Raw genomic sequence first — 18,582 nt, forward strand, 5'->3', positions numbered from 1 at the left:
AAGATGTCCTTTGTATTTTTTAGCCCTGAGAGAATAACTCTTCTGCTGTGGAAGTGACATTTTTTTGCTCAGAAATGTCACCACTTCTACCTGCTGACTGTAACTCTGGCACACTAAAATGTCTTCTGAAGTAAAATAATGAAAGTTAGGAATCCATGTAGAGCTGTTTTGTATTAATGACCATTGGTTCCTCGAAGCCTCTTCATCTGTTTTCTTATCATTATTAATAATTACTATAGTTCATTGTACCTGGCTCTTACTTAGCAAAGCTTGCAGTATAGGTGATTAGGATGGGAGAAGAAATGATGTTAGAGATTTGCTGACTGCTTTAAAGATATTTAAGAGACTTTCTGAGAGCAGAAGTCAGTTCTCCAGAGTCCTTCAGGCCTGCCTGGTAGTGAGGCTCAGTTTTCTCATATTGTTTGTGTGCTCTTTTAGGCATGTCCTCTGTTTATCTAGCTGTCCAACCACTCAGTGTTGTTTGAGCTCAAAATAATGCATTATTTGTTCCTGTTCATCATTATAATTACCTATTCATATTTACTCATAGAGTTTCAGAAAAGAAGTAGAATTTCAATGTATTACTACAGGAAAATGTATTTGTTATCAGATAGGGCTTCTGTAATGCTAGATTTTCTTTGTACATTCTGGACCTGCTGGAGTTGAAGCGGAGGCTTTCACCCTGTGAGGTACTTTGTGGCCTCTAACAAACATAAACCAAAAAAAAGCATTACAAGGGAGCTGTAGATGGTCACCTGAGAAACATCTTTCTTCCATCCACCTGCATGCTGTTGGCTCCCGTTTTCTCTCAGCTCTGCAGAAGATCCTAGGGAAGTTACAAATGCAACGTTAAACAGGAAGCATATAAAAATTTAAAAAGCAAAACAAACTACTAAGAAATATGAGATCAGAGCTCAGCCCCCTGTTATGGGTTACTGGAATATATTATATTGGCTCTGTTACCGGTAAGATGTCTACTAACAAACACTGAGTGGAGGGTCAAGTGCAGGCCATGCTGGATGGAGCACACACCGTGCTTGTGGCTGCTGCCAGGGCTGTGAACGTGGACTTGTGGCAGTTGCTAAGGAAACAGTCTTGGAAATGGGACTGGAGTTCTTGTCAGAAGGTTGGCTGCAGAGGTGGTTTGTGCTTCAAAAGCACACAGGGCTGATACTGACAAAGGCAGCAATTGCTGAGCAATTGATTCGACCCCTGGTGTGATAGCATTAAGGAGTAACACATGATGTGATCACTAAATGCCAAAGATGAGGGATTTTGCAGTTTCTTAGGGTTATTTTTTTTTTTTCCAGCGATTCTTTTGTGCTTTGGGGGTTTTTTGGTCTCTTGCCATCTCACTGCTTGTGAGAAACTACCAGTAATTACGCCGGATTACTCCTGTGTAGGCCTTGTTACTTTTTTGTTAGATCTGTATTTTTTTACTTAGTGTAAAAGCATGCATAGACTGTCAAAGTCAGGGCTCTTCCAAGTGAGGATCCACAGCTTGAAGGAGTCCTCTTAGAAAGGTGATGTTGGTAATCCCAATCCTGTCTGTGCATTTCTTTGCCTGCACATCCTTACAAGAGACATAAGCTTTTAATACACCGAGAAATTCCTCAGAGCTGTTTGTTATTTTGCAATTACTTTGTAATTGATTTTCTTAAAAAAACAATTCATAACTTGTTAAAGATCTTCCCTCCTTCCCCTCCTCACTGTTTTTCTTTAATCTCTGCCACTGCCCAGTATTTTCAGTTATAAAACCTATTTGTTTCCCATTGCTTAGGGAGATGACACTTCTGCAGAGAGAAAGAAAAAATAAGACATAATGATTTGTATTTAGTCAGATCCTCCTTGGGTATGAGTCTAATTTTTACAATGACAACTTTTATGCTACTTGCCTCTGTTTCCCCAGTTGTAAAATAGAAGCTATTTTGAATAGATCTTGTAGAACAAATGCTGTCATTGAATTCATGAATAACTGAAATTTCTGCATGTATAGAAAGCAAACAAACACCTCGTTCAGTTGGGAGGAAGAAAACTAAGAACTGTCCTCTTGAAAAACAATCTCCCAACACCTGCAGTTTGTACACTCAGCAATGAAACTTCCTACTTTTTCCACCAGGGCTTGCAACTGGGAACTCAAGAGCTGGAGGAGATGGGAAGCAAGTTTTGCCTTGCTCTGCTCATTCTGCACCTCAAATCCTTGCCCTGCAGCAAGAAGGTGATGGCTCAGGCAGCACTACTCCTAGATCTGGAGGAAGAAATAACAATAACAGACCGGGCACAAAGGTCAGTGACAGTTTTCTTGTGATTTTCATTTTCCTCTCAAATTATTACTTGAGCATATGGATGGCACTGTCCCAGAGTAATTCATCAGCAGGAAACCAAAGTTTCAGGTGATGTTCTGTCCAGCTCATATCTCTCTGTGGAGACAATCACCTACAGGGAAGATGTTCTCCAAGTGCTATAGCACTGGGAACTAATACTGAAGATTAGTAAAGGGCTTTGATGGTATAATTTAGAAATTTATATGCCTGATTCTGCAAGGATTCACACAGTCATTCCTCTTTTCTTCACAGCACCAATCCTACAGACATATAAAGCATAGGTTTCTGACTTTTGGTGCATGTGATGATGTCATTATCCAAACAATCACATAGGAGGTTTTTTTTTTATCAAATTGAAAAATTCATTTCTTAGTTTCCTATGTTCAGTGGGATCTATGCAAGTGAGGTTGCCTCAGTGTAAGTATATGGGGAATTTGCCCTGGATGTCAGACTGTGGGATGCTTCAGCTGTAATGAAGCAGAGATGTATGTGGTCTTACTAAACCATCCTCTTCTTAGCGCTACATGCAAGCACTTACACTTGCAGTAATGTTTTTTCAAGACAAATGGAGAAAGAAAAACTTAGCGATGTGATATGATTTGAATCTCCCAGTGGGTTTGTTATCAAAGAGTGCTTCCAGCTTCATCAATGAAAAGCCAATTTTTCTGTTGCAGAAATGCCCCCATAATTTACAGCAAGCTTCCAGTCTTCCCCCTGCAGGAATACTTAACTGACATTAGCACCACCTGTTCCTCATGCCTGAAACCATTCTTACAAGCTTGTTCGTGGTTTTTAATGTTTATGGGGAACAATGAAAAAAAGAGAACTAAAATATAGAGACATTCCTTTGGTATAGCTGTGCTCGCTTGTACATAGGAACACATAAATGAAGCAATTAGCATGTATCCTAAATGGTTTCAGTATTGTGGACAGCCATCCGACAAATTGTTGGTGTGTCATTAGAGAGAACTACTGAAGCCTGGCCAGGTAGATGGGTTTGAGATATAAATCAAAATTTCAGTTCTGAATTAGAGCTAGAAAAGCTTTTGCATGAAAATAACTTCTGGGAAGGAAAATATTGAACTTTGACTTGCCCCAAACACTGAAAGTAAGCCATCTGGTCATACTGACTCTGTGAGCACTTTCTCTCATTTGTGCAGTTTCCCATTACCTTTTTCTGTGGTTGATTTCATGTTAGTGAGCATTCATTTCATTTTTCCTGATGTTGTGTAGGTAATGGACCTTTACCAATATAGCAATAAGACACTCTCCAATGACAAATACTTTTAAAGAAGTTAACAATTAAAGAAAAATCCCTCGTCTTGTAAAGCTCCCATACCATTCCAGACACGTTTGTGGTGGTTGAAAGCAAAGCACTCTGTCCTTTCATGGTTTCCCAGCGTTAGTAACTCCGTGTCATCTGGGGATGGAGTGCCACTGCTGAAAGGCAGTGTGATGGTGACTTGTTTGCTTTCACTTCACTGGGTAGAATTGCAGGTTTATGGAGTTCTGATGGGTTAGGTGTGATTAGTTGGCATTTATAGTACAAGTAAACATTGCATTGTTTGCTCCTGTCTAGAGATTCGTCATATTGCAGGAGGTTTTCTGCGAGAGATCAGGAAAAGGGAGACACGGGGACCAAGGGGTTTGTAAGCATATTCTATTTTATGATAAATAATTCATTGAAAATGATTGTGCAGTGTATTGATTCTGATTCAGAAAATTAAAATTTTGCTTCTGGGTTTCTTTGAGTCTCGCCAAGAGAATTGCATAATTTGATTTTAGTGGGAATAGGAGGCCTAGGAACCAAAGGAAGAATGCAGAATACAGAGAAGACACTGCTATGGGCAGGAGAGCAGCTGTATCCAGGCCTCTCCCCCCAGCTCAGACTTTGAAATAAAATAACTCATAGACTTTGAAATAAAAAAAAATGATTATCCATCAAAACATTTCTCTGGAGGTTGCAGTTTGGGGTACCACTCAGTCTAATCTTACTTTGTAAAGATGAAGTCCAGTTTTTCTCCTTTTAGGTAGCACAAGGAGGTCACCAGAGTCTTTCTGCTTACTGGTGGTGTGTCACTATGTCAATGGAAATTACAGTCTGCTTTTTCCAAGTCTAGGAGGTTTAAGGAGCAGGAAGTAGTTATCACAAAGATGCACAGCATCCTTGAGTACTTTGTGTGTTTTCTTCTTGTGAGGATGGAAATACCCAAATTATTTTTGTACCTTTGCCAAAGCAGAGTTAAAGTTGGGGCCTGCAGGTTCAACACAGAGTGCTCTACGTGGTTATGGTGTGGGATGTCTTGCGTGCTTTACACTGTGAGCAGAAGTTGTTTAAATACCTTGCAGGCAATCCCTTTGCCAGAATTCTGTACTGTGTAATGAACAGTGGGTGTTTAAGTGGGAGACAGTGGCACCGACTGCAGCTAATGTTTGTTTCTGTTGAAGTGTATTGCAGAAAACTGTCTTGCTGACACGTCTAGAGAAGGATACACATATGGATGTTTCCTATCAGAGCAGGATTAACAGTGTCAAAAGAAAATGAAGACTATCGCTCGACCTTGATGAAAATACAATCGTTATTTAGTTGGTAGGATTTTGTTTTGCAGAAGGCAGGCTGAAATTGCACTGACCACTACAGCTTATCAGTGAGATTCATTGCACAGTGCTTATGTTAAATACGTCTATCTAATTTTCTAAGTGTGCATTTCTGAGTGCCCATGTCTATAGTACTTTGGGTGACAGGTCAAGCCATGGAAAGAGAAGTTAATCCAGTACTGGACAGACCTGACTTCCAGATGAAATGTCTCATGGCAAAGGTACATAGATCACAAGTCAGAGGTCTCTTCTGTTATAAAACCCCTACAGTTCATGTTCTGCATTTGTGTCTTTTTTGTCATGGTGTCTGGTGTGCGTGGCATTGACTTGGCATCTCAGCATCTCCCTACAACAGCAAACATTTTCACCTGTCAGCTTTTATAAGTGGATGTGTCTTTTAATTTTCCTCTTAGAGCTCTCTCTGCTCAGGGCGTCTTGCAGCCTTACTTTTCCACTACTGCTGTGAGGAGGATGAAGGAGCAGGCTGGACCTGGCTACTATTCTAGAATAAACTATTTGCTCTGTCAGAGTCACTGAGCAGTAAATTGAAGCAAGGTAATAGCTGCTGGGGAAGTGACTGGTGTAGTGGAGGCATCCTGGTGTGAATGGGGGATTTCTCCCACCTGATCTCATAGTGTTCAGTGTACAGTCTCCAGTGAGCCAAAGAAAGGTGTACTAAACCTTTAGTGGTCCTAACTAGATACATTTTGGAACATAAGCCAGAATTTCTTCTTGACCTCAGTCTAGCATGAACCGTAAATGAAGTCATTCACAAGCATTAACTGTGGAATAAGTTCCCAGGAGAGGCACAGTAACAAAGTAGCTGCATTTGAAAATAAGTAAAAGGGGAGTTGAATTTTCATCTCTCGGGCTCGCTAACAGAACAGTAGAGTATTTCCCCCAGAGCCTGGAAATCTTTGGGCAGCATGAAGTTCATGTAAAAGCTCTTTGTCACTGGTTCTCTGAGGTCTATGTGGCAGCTGTCTCATGATCATGCCAAAAGGTGAAGTATAAGGTAGATACATACATAAGATACATCAGAGCCTTAATGTGTGATGGCTGCAGGTACAGGGGCAGGGAAGAGCTGCTTTCTGCCTGTGTGTCACTGAAGCTCATGGGATGGATAGAAACTAAGCACATTCAGGACTTTTCCAAGCTCCACTTAGTTACCAGGATAGATATTTGCCCTTCTTAAGGCTGCCTTAAAAGCCAACAGGTAACAACTGAGATTATTGCCATGAGATGCAGTGAGATCATAGGATTTCTGGATTACCTGAAAGTGCTTGACTGTTTGGAAATAGTTTAACTCTGAAATCTCTACAGTAAACTGCAAGTTCCTTACTCAGATACTCTCTCTCCACAGAAAGCTACTTCCTACTCAACGCTGTACCTTTCTAAAGCTGGGGAAAGTCCAGTAAAGGGGCTGCCTGTCTAGTGGTGAAATCGTTCAAGGTATTAGCCAGCTTTTAATTAGCATCCAGTGCCCCTGGGACATTTCTCCTTAACTCTCACACTTGTTCAGGCATCATCACCCTCATGTTGCACAAGACCTACTGAAGAACTTAGCTTGTGGGTTTTTCTTTTCATGAACTTTTTATAGTTATTTGATGCAAAAAAACCCCTATTTCTCCACCAGCATGCAACGAGGCCAGTTTTAAGGACCATTCTGCCAAGGTCAAAGGTCAAATATGTGGAGAGTTTCCTGCATTTGGCAGCCCTCTTCTAAAAAACAAGGTAATGTGTCAGTTGATCATAGAGGCATTTTACTCTCTGAATTCCTAAAGATACAGTGTTGTAGATGTTGGCTTCAGAAATGTGCTTTTGCTCAAGAAGAACCACTAATTTTTGTATTTCCAGCCTCCCACCATGCCTTGCATTCAGTTCAGGCGTTTGGAAGCTCTCTTCTGGGAAAATGAAATGACAGCATGTACTTCAGACATCATGTTTTTTGATAATAAGTTTCATGCCTCATTTGCTATGAAACAATTGGGCTTTAAGTCAGTGCTGCCCAGGTAACTACACATTTTTCATGACCACAAAGAGGATGAGAAGTGACTGCTCACTTAGAACAGGTTTGAGAAAGCAAGATCATTCCCTTGTTAAAGGTGTTTTCCCCTTCTTCCTCATGTTTTGAATGGATGGCACGTTCCTTCATTCTCTTTTTGCATTTATGCCTGGGAGTGTTTTGCAAATACTGCAGCAATTGTAGCCCTTTTTTTGGGAGATGTTTCTTACATATTGAGGCAGACCCTTGCAAAGTCATTAAGTGTTTTCTGCTGACTCAGATATTATTCATCTCTTGTGTTTCTTTGTAATTTCTTATGTTTCTTGAGCAGAGCCAAATTTCTCTCTGCCCCAGATGGTAAATATACCTAACTGTGATATTAATCAAAGGCAGAATGCTTAATCACTACCGTGGCCCTCTGTCCAGATGTAATCTTTTCATCTTCCATGCAATGAGCAGTTAAAATGGTCGGTGAGTGAATGGCAAATCCAATAATTGACAAGAAGGATTTGTAGATCGTTTGGAACTGTGCTTGCTCTTCTCCTATACTGCATTGATGCACCATCAAAATCCTGGATAGTATTGAACTGTTGGATTTCCCATCTCTTCTCTGTAATGCATCCTCCCCTGATTATGGCTGTGCAAGCAACCCCACTCATCTTTTAAGCTATTTGGCCAAAATGCCATTTGGATCAGAATAGAGCAAAGCAGACCCAAAAGTGGGAAGTTCAAACAGCAGAAGAACAAAGAAGGAGCGTGGCATGTTGATTTCAGTTCAGGCATCTTTAGCATATCTTTGAACAGCAGAAATACGGCATGCTAATTCTGTACAGTGATGGCAAATGGCTCCTTTGCTTCCTGGTTTGTGTCGTCTTGTGCTTGCAGGTGAATGTGGGTTTCATTCATTGTTACAGTTTTTTTGTTTTGTTTTTGTTTTTGAATTATATGAACTGGAAGAAATTTCAGCTGGAGTGTTTGAGTGCAAGGCAATGCTTCACCCTCCCAAATGCCCCCATCTCCTTGCAGTTCCAGCAGGCTCGGCATCTGGTCCACTGGGGCAGGCTGGATGGTTGGACTCTGGGGAGTCCTCTGACACATGCATGAAGATGAAAGCCCTCTTTCATCATTTTGTGAATCTAATTCCCTGGAAAATGTCAGCAGGAATTATCTAGCAGTTTTGATTCAGATTTCTGTTTGATTGAATGTTCGTTTTTCTTTAAGTAAAGATTTGGAACATTTTTAACCTTGATCATCTGTAGACATTAAATATCTTGTGGCAGCTTTCAGAAGAAGAAGTTGTTTATTGATTCCATTTTTTAGCTTAGTCACAGGTTGTACTGCTAGTAAAGGAATTTGAAGTTTCTGCTGCTTTTGGAACATCTATGAATATGACATTTCTGTAGTTGGATGCCTGAGCAAAAAGGGCATGATGATGGTGATTGGATTTACCCAATAAGCCATTTGTCACGTTTGCCACACTGTGTCACGTTAGTGGCATAGAACATGGGGCAAAAGGAGCTGCTAATGTATTTCATGTAACTCTTCAAGGCACATCTAACTTCTAACAGTAACGGAGTGTGTCAGCTATGAGAACAGCTGAAGACAGGTTCCGGAGTGGACTCACATTACTGTAAGGAGTCAGAATAAGTTTATGACTACCAGGAGGTATTGCTCAAATACTCTAAATGTATACTTTACAGCGATCTTTCATACAGATGCTGCAAAAGAGGAATATCTTCTTGCTGTCCAGGGTCTGACCTAAAACCTCGATGTGCTGCTACTGAGCAGAAACACCTCTGATTTTGGATTTAGATCTATTACAAGGTTCAGACTTGACTGTCAGTGTATGTATTGATAATCGTGTTTTCTAAATAAGAACATGAACTTTCTTCCATCCCTCCCTCTCTTCATCCTTCTCATCCAGCACTCTTCAGCATCTCTCCTTTGTTAGTGGGAGAATACAAGCCCAATGAATTCTTTGGAGGTTCAGCCAAGCAATGCAGTCTATAATTAATGTATTTGGTATTCAGAAGGCTTTTATGTAGCTGTGCACAGGTGAGCCACTGTAATTCAGCAACTTTTCATTAACACTTTCTGGAGCTGTCCCTATTTTCCTCCTATTGATTTTTATTATTATTATGAAATAACCTTGGGAGCTGCACAGCTTTTGTTGATTGTTATCAAATACCAGCCCCAGCCTATCTCAGGCTGGGAACAATTATTCATGCTTATTTCAGAGGTAATTCATTTATCATTTAATAGCTAATAATAGCAATTTAAACAGCAGCAGGAAGGAATGAGAGAAAAAGAGCAAATGGCAGAAAAAGGAATCACAGAAGGACTGCACGCTATCATGTCTGAGGTTATTCAAATTACTGTACACGTACAGATCTGACTGGAGTACCAATAATGAACTTGTATATATCCAGCAGAACAAATGGGCTCTGCATTGCCCTTTCTGTGAGGCACATTGCTACTGTCTGGTATTAGACATTTTCGTATTGATTAGGAGCATCTGTATTTCTGTAGTGCAGCCCTTTTCCCTTAAAATCTAACTGGAAATATAAAAGTTATTGGGTCCCTTCACGTGCTAGGATAGAAATACAGTGCTGATTGCTTCAGAAGTAATTAATGAAGTTATGAAATATCCCCCAAAAGACTGGATTATGAGGGGTGTGCACTTCCCTGAGATGACCTTTACAGACCAGGGTAGCACTGACCATGGAACAGGATAGAATCTTTTCTAGAAGGCACAAAGGATAATGAAAGGATTGATCTGTTTAGACTTCTGGTCATTTTGAATGCTGCAAGATGTGACATTTTGGATTGACCATGGATTGGGTGTTTAAGAGGCAGTGTTGGGGAACTCCATGTAACATTATTGTGGAGCTAGGTGGATTGCTTTCCCACACATCACTAGCATCAAAGCCTTGCAGTCCTGCACAGTATTGCTGGTGACAGTGTTACACGTGTTGCTGCTGTTTAAAATGAAGGTCTCCTGTCATGGGCAAAATATGATAGAAGGAGCTGAAGCCTCAGTAAAACCACCATGTTTTCCTCAGGTCAGAATATTATATGTATTTAAGTTTCTCAGACAATAAGAGCAAAGGAAAACATAGTGGTTCTGATGTAATGACACTCCTAGGCACGTTGTGTCCCTTTCTCTGCATTCTTTCTCTGCAGAGGGAACACACGAGATTTGTGCTTTCGAGGCGAACAGCTTATTGCAGGTTTTGGTCTGATGCCCAGCCTGCAAATGAGAGTCTGACCAGGCCACTTGTACCATGGTGACAGTATACAACTTCTATCTAGGAGCATATCAAAAATCTTAGCAAGACAAATGAAAGACTGAACAGTTATAGGGATAGAAAAGACAGATAAATTCATAATTAAAGCTGTCGAGTGCAGTAAAAGGAACATTTCACTTGGAACGAAAGCGGGTGGGCGAACAAAGTGTCATATTTGGAGGTGAAAGTTGGCACTTGAACAGCATTTTTAAAGTACTCCAAAGCCACCTCCACTGACATCTCAGCTCTATTGTATATCCTGTCAGAGGCTCCGGCTGTGCAGTGTATTGTGGCTGTGACTCACGCGCAGCCCCTGCTGCTTGCTGCCATACGAGATATTAGAAAGACGGGCATGGCAGGGCTGTTGTGTGAGACATGAGGTGAATACGTGCAGGTTGGTGTTTTCAGACCCAGCACACACGTGTACCGATGCACATGAACACGTATGTGTAGAGGTATAAACATGTAAGCCAGTTGCTGTAGCCTCTGACGATTCATTTTATCGCCTCAGAAATAGTGGGGATTCATTAAAATATATAGGTTTAACATGATGTTAGCAGGAAGATTTGTAAGAATTAGGCCCGGCCTGTAGAGATGTGTTGATGAAGATCATATGAAGTTAATACTTCATATGGATTCTTCATAGGGGGTTGGAACTTGATGATCCTTGAGGTCCCTTCCAACCCAAGCCATTCTGTGGTTCTGTGAATACTTAACATCTACAAAACAGAAAAAAATTCAAGCCTAAAAGCTCAAATCCATTTCCCATGAATATTGGGAAAGTTCACTCACAAGATGAGGGACCCGTGCCTCTTTGGCCATGGCCAGCCTGTAGATATCAGTAGTGCAGGCTGAGCAAAGACAACATGCCAAGCACTGACCACCACAAGAGCAGAAAGAAGAAGCAGGCTCTGAACAGTGTAAGAGGAAAGAAGAAAAACAGCTGTTTACAGCTATTAGGGCATATTCTCTCCATATTTCCCCTTTGATGCAGTTAGAGTTCCTTGCTGAATACGTCCCTCAATCCTGCTTCTGTTTATTCTTGGTAAAACTTGTGTTTTTCAGATGGATGTAAAGCTAATTTCTGGAAGAATGAGTTTCATTTTTAAAGAAACAGAAGCAGGCTTTGTGGTTACACTTTCAACTGCATCCTTAACCATTTGAAAGTACATTACCAGCAGCTTTATTTATGGCATATTATTCACCAGTTAAACTATAATGGCTTCCTATTAGCATTAACAGCTAGTTACTACCTTAAATCCCTATTTTGGAAAGAGTTAGAGGATTTGAAGTTTGGAGGAAGAGTAAGCAGTGGAAGCAACTGAATTCAAGAAGAGCTATCAGGGCAGTATTATTAGAAATAAAGAATAAAAGGAGGAATAGAAAGCATCTATTCTCAATCTATTCCTGTCTAATCTGTTTGTTCTCTCTGGGCTGCTCAACAAGTTTTTACATCACACTCTGTACTTCAGAATTGTTTCTGAAGATGCCATTCTACAGTATCTTCCATAAAGCATCAGCATCTCATTAAAAGATAAAAGTCCAATGCATTCAAATAGCAAGCAAGCTTCCAAATACCAAAATAGTGTTTGATCTCCTTTGAACTGCAGGGGGCAGCCAAGAATTTGGGTAAAGTACTGCTACCTGGATTCATCTTGTCAGGCTTTCCATAGCATTAATACTTATTTTTCATTGTAGCACATAACCTGTATTTTCATCTGTAAATATGTGAATTGTGAGACAGGATCCATTGTAGTATGTCCAGCCAGTCAGGCATCCTTCATGACAGTGCTGAGCATTAGAGATTTCAGAGAGATGCAAGAAATTGCCATCATGGACAATTACAAACTATCCCCACCCCGTAGGGAAATGCCTTTCTATCTTCAGACAGTTATTTATTTATACTCAGAAATGTGACAAATTATAGCCTTTCCCAGCAATTATAATAAGAATAATCCTTTCTAATGAAATGTTGCAATGTTCTCTGTACAAGTGATTAATGCTTTTGAATCTTTCCCTGGTCCTGACTGCACCCTGCTATCTCTTGAGTTTTATAGATCAGCTGTGTGTTGCTCAGAAAGTGTTTCCTTTCATCAGCTGGGCTGATGCAACTGCACCTTTGCAAATGCATTTTTGTCCTCTGCTGTAAGAGAGAATAATTGGGAGTACCTAAATTGCCAGTTATTTTGTAAACAATGATCGCCTCTCTTCTTGTGCATCTGGTCATGAAAGATGTTCATATTATCTGGCCTTCTTATTGCTCTAATGACTTTTATCACCTTCTCTGGAGCCCTCCCTATTGATGTGCTCAGGCACATGGTCTGATTTTTGTGTGGTCCTGTGTGGAGCCAGGAATTGGACTCAGTGAACTCTATGGGTCACTTCCAACTCGTGTTGTTCTGTGATTCTATGTATTATCCTTTAACATGTAGGAAGACAGGAATTCAAGATGGTTTCAATAGAGAAAGCATAGCAATTCTTAAAATCAGTTTTGTGATATTTTCCACATTGTTGTCTGCGGGCCTTGCAGTTGAAGCTTATTGGAGAAACCATTTTATCTTTAAGTAATTATCTTGGAAGATTACTGGTCACAGAGAGGTATTGTGAAGGAAACCAGAGACTCTTGGGTGAAAGTGCATGCCCATAAGAAATTACGTCACTTTTTAGATTTCAGTGTTATGTCTGACTTGACAGTTTTTACCTAATTAGTCCAGAATGGTCAAAATAGAAGAGAGAGAGATGAGTGGATGAGGAAGTCATGCTGGCAGCTTGTGGGCAGCACAAACAGGGAGCAAGACAGAGGGTCCCTGTAAGAAGCTGGGACCTAAGGTCCCTTCCTGCTTTCATGGAAGTGATTCTCAAAATTGCCTTAGTTTCAATAATTTTATATATATATATTTTAATATTTTTTTAATGGATCTGCAAAGAATGAATTAGGCTGAAAAACTGGTTGGGTCCTTTGCCAATGTCTCTGAGACTTCTTTGCCATTTTCAAGGAGGAGCAGATTGGAGACATGAGACTTAGAAGCAAAACTTCTGTTCACTTTTCTCTCTCTCTCTCTCTTTAAAATCACACCCAAGCTCTTTTTGTGCAGATGTACTGCTCAGGATCAAAGTCTGTGCTCCAAGTGGAGAAAGTGCCTGGGGAGTAAGGCCTGAAAGCTAAGCCTGTAATACTGCTGCTGCTGGCCATACACCAGTCTGCTTGGGAAATCTAGTCATGCATGGCCCAACACCTGGAGATACAGAGAAACTGGGAGCAGAGTACTCAGCATCCCTGCATGACTTTTGATCTTTGTTCTCGTTGCTAGCTCATGTCCTTCTTTTGGTTGTGGTCCATCAGGAGTTTATTCCCACCAGTGTCAGATATCTGAAAGGCTGTTCTGTAATGCAGCATCGACTAATTCCTCAGGCTTCTCAGAAATGTAGTGCTCTGGTGTATGGGCTGGGGATTATCAGAAAGGGGGTAATGGATAGGCTCACTACATGTCTCTGCTTTTTTTGGAGTATTTTTCCTCATTTCTGGCATTTCCATCTCCTTACAGAGAGGCTCTGAGTAAACGGCTGTTGGGGAAGGATCAATAGAAAGATGCTCTCTGAAACATCTGAGATTATTTCCCCTGCAGGTGTGACAGGAACAGCCTTGCAAACAGGATACTTCTTTGCCTTGTGGTGCTTTTCTGCCTCTACTGCATCTCTTGTGAGGTGCTGGGTTTGCATGCTAAGAAAGCTACAGATAGCACAGCCTAAACAAGGTGACTCTCAAAGAGCAGTGTCCTTGATCCATCATTAAAAATGTCCTCGACACGATGTGCCATCAGAAGGAAGGCTTGCGATGCTAATCACCGGCAGCATTTCTTCCTCTATGGATGTTACACAGCCTCAAAACATTTTTGTTTAATTCATGGGGGAAGGAAGCTCTTTTGGTTTTGCTTCTCCTTACTTTTCTTTTTCTTTTCTTTTTTTTTTTTTTTTAAATGCTTCCCTGAAGGCTGCATGAGAGCTGTGGGGTAGGCATGCAATTGCGGGAAGGTAACCTTTCCCATCCCTCATCTCTCAAGAGATGCATGCAACAGCAAGATACATGTAAATCCATCAGAGCCGTTAGTGTGGCTTAATGCTAACAGATGTAAAGCATTAAAGGAAATAAACGGCCTAGCCCTGAATGGGATCCAGAGGTATAAAGCTGCAGCCGTGTGCTCACTCCCCGTGTTATTCCAGGTAGTTATTAATCGTTTAGCTTTCCTAAGAAAACATCAACCTTACTGCTGCTTTCTTTCATGTTTGTACACTACTAGCAGTAATGCAGGTTGGTTTTGGTTTGGTTTGTTGTTCTTTTATTAGTTTAAACAGCAGATTATGTTTTTTTCAATGATGAGGACTTCATTCTAAGATTTAGATGCTGAAAGAGAAACTGTTACCTCAGCAGGCAGGTAAACAGGCCAAATTTCCTTTTTTTTTCCCAAGAGTACTGAAGGTGGAGGTAGACAGAGAAGTCTGTGTATTCTCCAGTCAAGATCTTCTCTTCCACACCAGTAAAATATTTTTGGAAGTATATCAGGGAGCCTCAGAACTTCAGGAGTAACAAAACCCAGATCTCTGTTATGTTTCCCTCAACAGATTTTATCTTCTTGGAGTTTGGGCTTGGCTGTTTATCTGATCCTTTACATGCGAATGACATTCCTATAGTTTGCAGCCTTGCTGTTCTTTCCACTCTGTCAGATGTATGGTTGATGTAACTGGGCAGAATTTTCAACTAATCTACAGCCTTTACTCCATCTTTTCTTACATAGTAGCACGATGTGCCTGCAGAATTTCCCTACCTCCTCCCACCTTACTGTTCTAGAAATCACTTGGCTCAGAAAATAAAAGCATGGAGCCATTTGCCCTTGTTTAGTGCCCTACTGATGGGTCAGAAGTGGAGATTAATAGGATAGGAAGTGTGTTTCTACTCTGCAGTCAGTAAAGGAAATTCACTGGAACTAAATTAATCATGAAACGGACACAAAGAGGAGAATAGATTAGCAGGGAATTAACTCATTAATTAGATTCATACCGAAGTTCAGAAGAGGCTTTCCTTCAAGATAACAACCGAGTTCAAAGATCAGCAAGGGCTGATCATGGGAGGCAGGCACACCATTTTCTTTGTGAACTCTGTCAGGTTTTACTTTAGTCCCACATCTGGCTGGTTATTATAGGACATCAGACGTGCTGCTGGCAGGAATTCAGCAGCTGGCAAAGCCTAACCACTTAGTGCCCAGCGATGGAGGCGATTATCAGCCCGTTCAGATCCCTGGGCTCTGGATCCTGATGTTGGCATAAATGCAGGAGCCCTCTCTGTTGTGCCACTTGACTATTTTCAGAGCTCCATCACAAGTCCTAGAATGAACACCAACAGCTTGTTGGAGAATGGGTTTATTTCCAGCGTTAGGGTGAGCAGAAACCACTGCAAGCTTAAGAAAGGTAAAGTGCTAAAGCACTGTCCTGTGTGCTGCACTTCTCAGGACTCCCAGCTCCCCATTTTTGCTCAAATTCACAACGGTAGGGTAGGCTAGGTATGTCACTGCATGTTTCTGAGGAGATGGGGGTTGTCTGCAGTCTTCTCATTGTTCTGTTAGGACACTTCTCTACTGGGAAACTTATGAGAGAAGTGAAGAATTGACTGCAGTTACCTCTGTGCTGCACAAAGCCTCTGCCAGCTCCCTTCAGGCTCTACGTAGCCCTTGGGGCAAGGCTGCTGCTGCTCACATGCCAGAAGGCCCCATTACCGAGTTGTGCTGTAACAAATGGCACCCTGCTGCACTGTGGAGCTGGTGAGAAGCATGGAGAAACAGATTTCTAACGCACTCTTAATGAACTAACAAACCAGTGCTAAACACAAGAGCAGATCCATGTGAGAAAGGCCCCCTGCCTTCTGACTTAAGCTTTCGCTCCCTTTGCTTTTGCTGCCTCACAGCATGAATGCAATCAAGCCATATTCAGGAACATCTGAGCTGTGTATTTGCCACTTAGGACTTTCTGGGTAGTGAAGTTTCCACATTGTTTATTTAGAGTTAAGTGTTCTGCTGGGTCTCTTATCACTTTCAGTAAATAACAACTGTCCTCTAAATTCTTCAGGCTGATTACCGAGACTGACAATCTGTGTGTTTTGAGTTGCTGAGCTGTATTAATCTCTAATATACCCTGGTCTGCGGATGGAAAGGGTAATGTATTGAGGATGTCACAAGAGGTAAAAGCCAAAGGACTTAGTCTTCTTGGGAATGTGAAGTGCTTTGGTTGTGACATGAATAAATCTCCCAGCAATAGCAGTGCTATTTCTGTTGGGAATAAAGATGTAAGAGGAGTCTGTCTTTTAATCCAACTTGTTAGAGATTTTATAGCACCAGAGCTAATTCATTTCTAGAAAAGAGGTGGCAGACTTTACTTTTACCTGCCTGTAGTTTGCCATGATAAAGTTTATTCTGCTTGCTTTATGGTGGAGTTGATAAGAATCTCATCCCCAAAAGAAAAATCATACTGCAATTATAAGTTAAATAGGGAAAGCTATCTTAAAGGGGGGTGGAGATGAGGCAGAAGAGAAGGGATAGTTTATGGCTGTCATCTGTTCTTTGTATTGTAAAGTCTAACCTTCTTCCTATCGGTGTGAGAACTGAAAATGTATCTATTAAAACCCTACTGAATGACAACTACCTGCAGCCTTTCCTAAAATGCAGTTAGGAAAGTAAAGGGAGGGATCAGGTCCATGGACTATATAAAATGCAATCCAGAATTTATACTGAGATAATTCAGCCCTCTGTAATCCATACCAGACTGATGAAATATTGACTTGTACTGTGAATGTGACCCAAGGCAACTGAAGACTTTGCTATGCTTAGGATCAGAACAGTTAAGAATGCAGAGTACACATTCAGTCAACAAAGCATTTCATCTTTGTGCTTTTAATACAGAAAAATGCTTTGCTGCTTCTTTTGTTTCCTTCCTTCAGTCACAACAAAGGAGTGCTATAAGTGGCCCCAGAGAAACAAAGCCTGGAATAGAAAAGGGATTTAGGGAGAAGAGATCAGATGAAATCGGTGAGAGAAAGAATTCCCAATACGGTGTTCCCAGCTCAACCTTCTGAAGGGAAGCCCTGTGCTCCTGATCCGTTATGATTCACTTGGCAGCTCTGCCCAGATGGTCTCTCCCCTTCATCTATACTTCCATAAACTAAGACCCAGTGATAACAGCCCTGCCAAACCTGGTCGCTGCTGATAAAATGTACACAGCTTTCAGTAATCTATTTGTTCCTAACAGTTCGTCAATGAAGGCTTGTTCTAATTCCCTTCATTTGGATCATCTCCGGAGTTTTTGTGAGGAGGAGTGAGTTTGCAAGGACTGACCTGTAATCCTCCTAGATTTAGCAGTACCATAGGCAAGTTTTATTCAAGCTTTCATTTTATACTGCCTAATTCAATTGGTGCATATTGATACAGGATTATACTTTCTCATCTTTTTGTTTTCTGACCTTACAGTGATTTTGTTTTAAATACTGCTGTCTCCAGTAGTGATTGATTTTCCAGTCTTGGGTATCTTACCAATGCATCTCATTCCCAATGAAAGTCATCCTGCGCTGTTCTAGCAGACACGTCCTCTAACTGTCCAGTTGCTCCCTTGCCTCTGCTCTGCCACTTAATGTTGGAATTATTGCTCCTATATTTCAGTTGTGGTTGCATAAAATTAGGATGCTAATGGCTGGCAGTGATCTCCACAGGTCATCTTTTTTCTTCAACTTCAGCTGCATCATTTCTGTTATGTTAGACTAAGTTTTCTGTTAAGATCTCTAATAATGGGATTACCAGACTCTAAGTAATCTGATCCAGCAATTACAACTCTCATGTTTAGAGCATGTTTTCCAGCTGTCTGTCTTATGTGCTATCTTGCCATAGGAAGTCCTTGCCAAGTATTTTTTTTTTCGCCCTACCCAGACTAGCCATAGGAAGAAGCTTATTTGCTTTTCAGTGATGTCCTCTGGACCTTTTTCAGTTGAGACAAGTCTCCCTGTGAATTGCTTCCTGAGACTGGAAACAGAATTCTAGCAGAGATTAACAGTGCAGAGAGAACAGATTAATTTGTGTGTCTTGCCAGTTAACTTTTTTTTTTTTTAATACCCAGCCAGAATTGTACCTGCACTTTTCTTACAAAAAAGAGTGGCAGGCTCAGATTCAACTTGCAGTCTTCAATAGTGCAGAATGTTGTTGCTGTTTTCCAGTAGAAATGCTACCTTGTCATTGCTCCTCATTCATGTGTTTGCGGCATTGATTATTCCTGCCTAGTTGTAGTAACTTGTAGTTGACCCTATTGAATTGCAGCTGTTTACTTCAGGCTGCTT

At 41.0% G+C, this 18,582-nt stretch overlaps 1 protein-coding gene across 18 annotated transcripts in view; it reads left to right on the top strand.

Moving 5' to 3' along the window:
• Positions 1-18,582, top strand: part of AGBL1 (AGBL carboxypeptidase 1) — a 487,401-nt gene that overhangs the window by 178,945 nt on the left and 289,874 nt on the right. For all 18 annotated transcript variants that reach the window (XR_007379113.1, XR_007379116.1, XR_007379112.1 and 15 more), the window contains one exon: positions 2,120-2,286. Coding sequence is in view for 5 of the 18 variants with exons in the window: in XM_048956254.1 (XP_048812211.1) it covers positions 2,120-2,286 (167 nt within the window). In the remaining 13 variants the exon portion in view is untranslated. The remainder of the gene's footprint in view (positions 1-2,119; positions 2,287-18,582) is intronic.

The sequence above is a fragment of the Lagopus muta genome, chromosome 10 (assembly GCF_023343835.1).
Source record: "Lagopus muta isolate bLagMut1 chromosome 10, bLagMut1 primary, whole genome shotgun sequence".
NCBI classification, from domain to species: Eukaryota; Metazoa; Chordata; class Aves; order Galliformes; family Phasianidae; genus Lagopus; species Lagopus muta.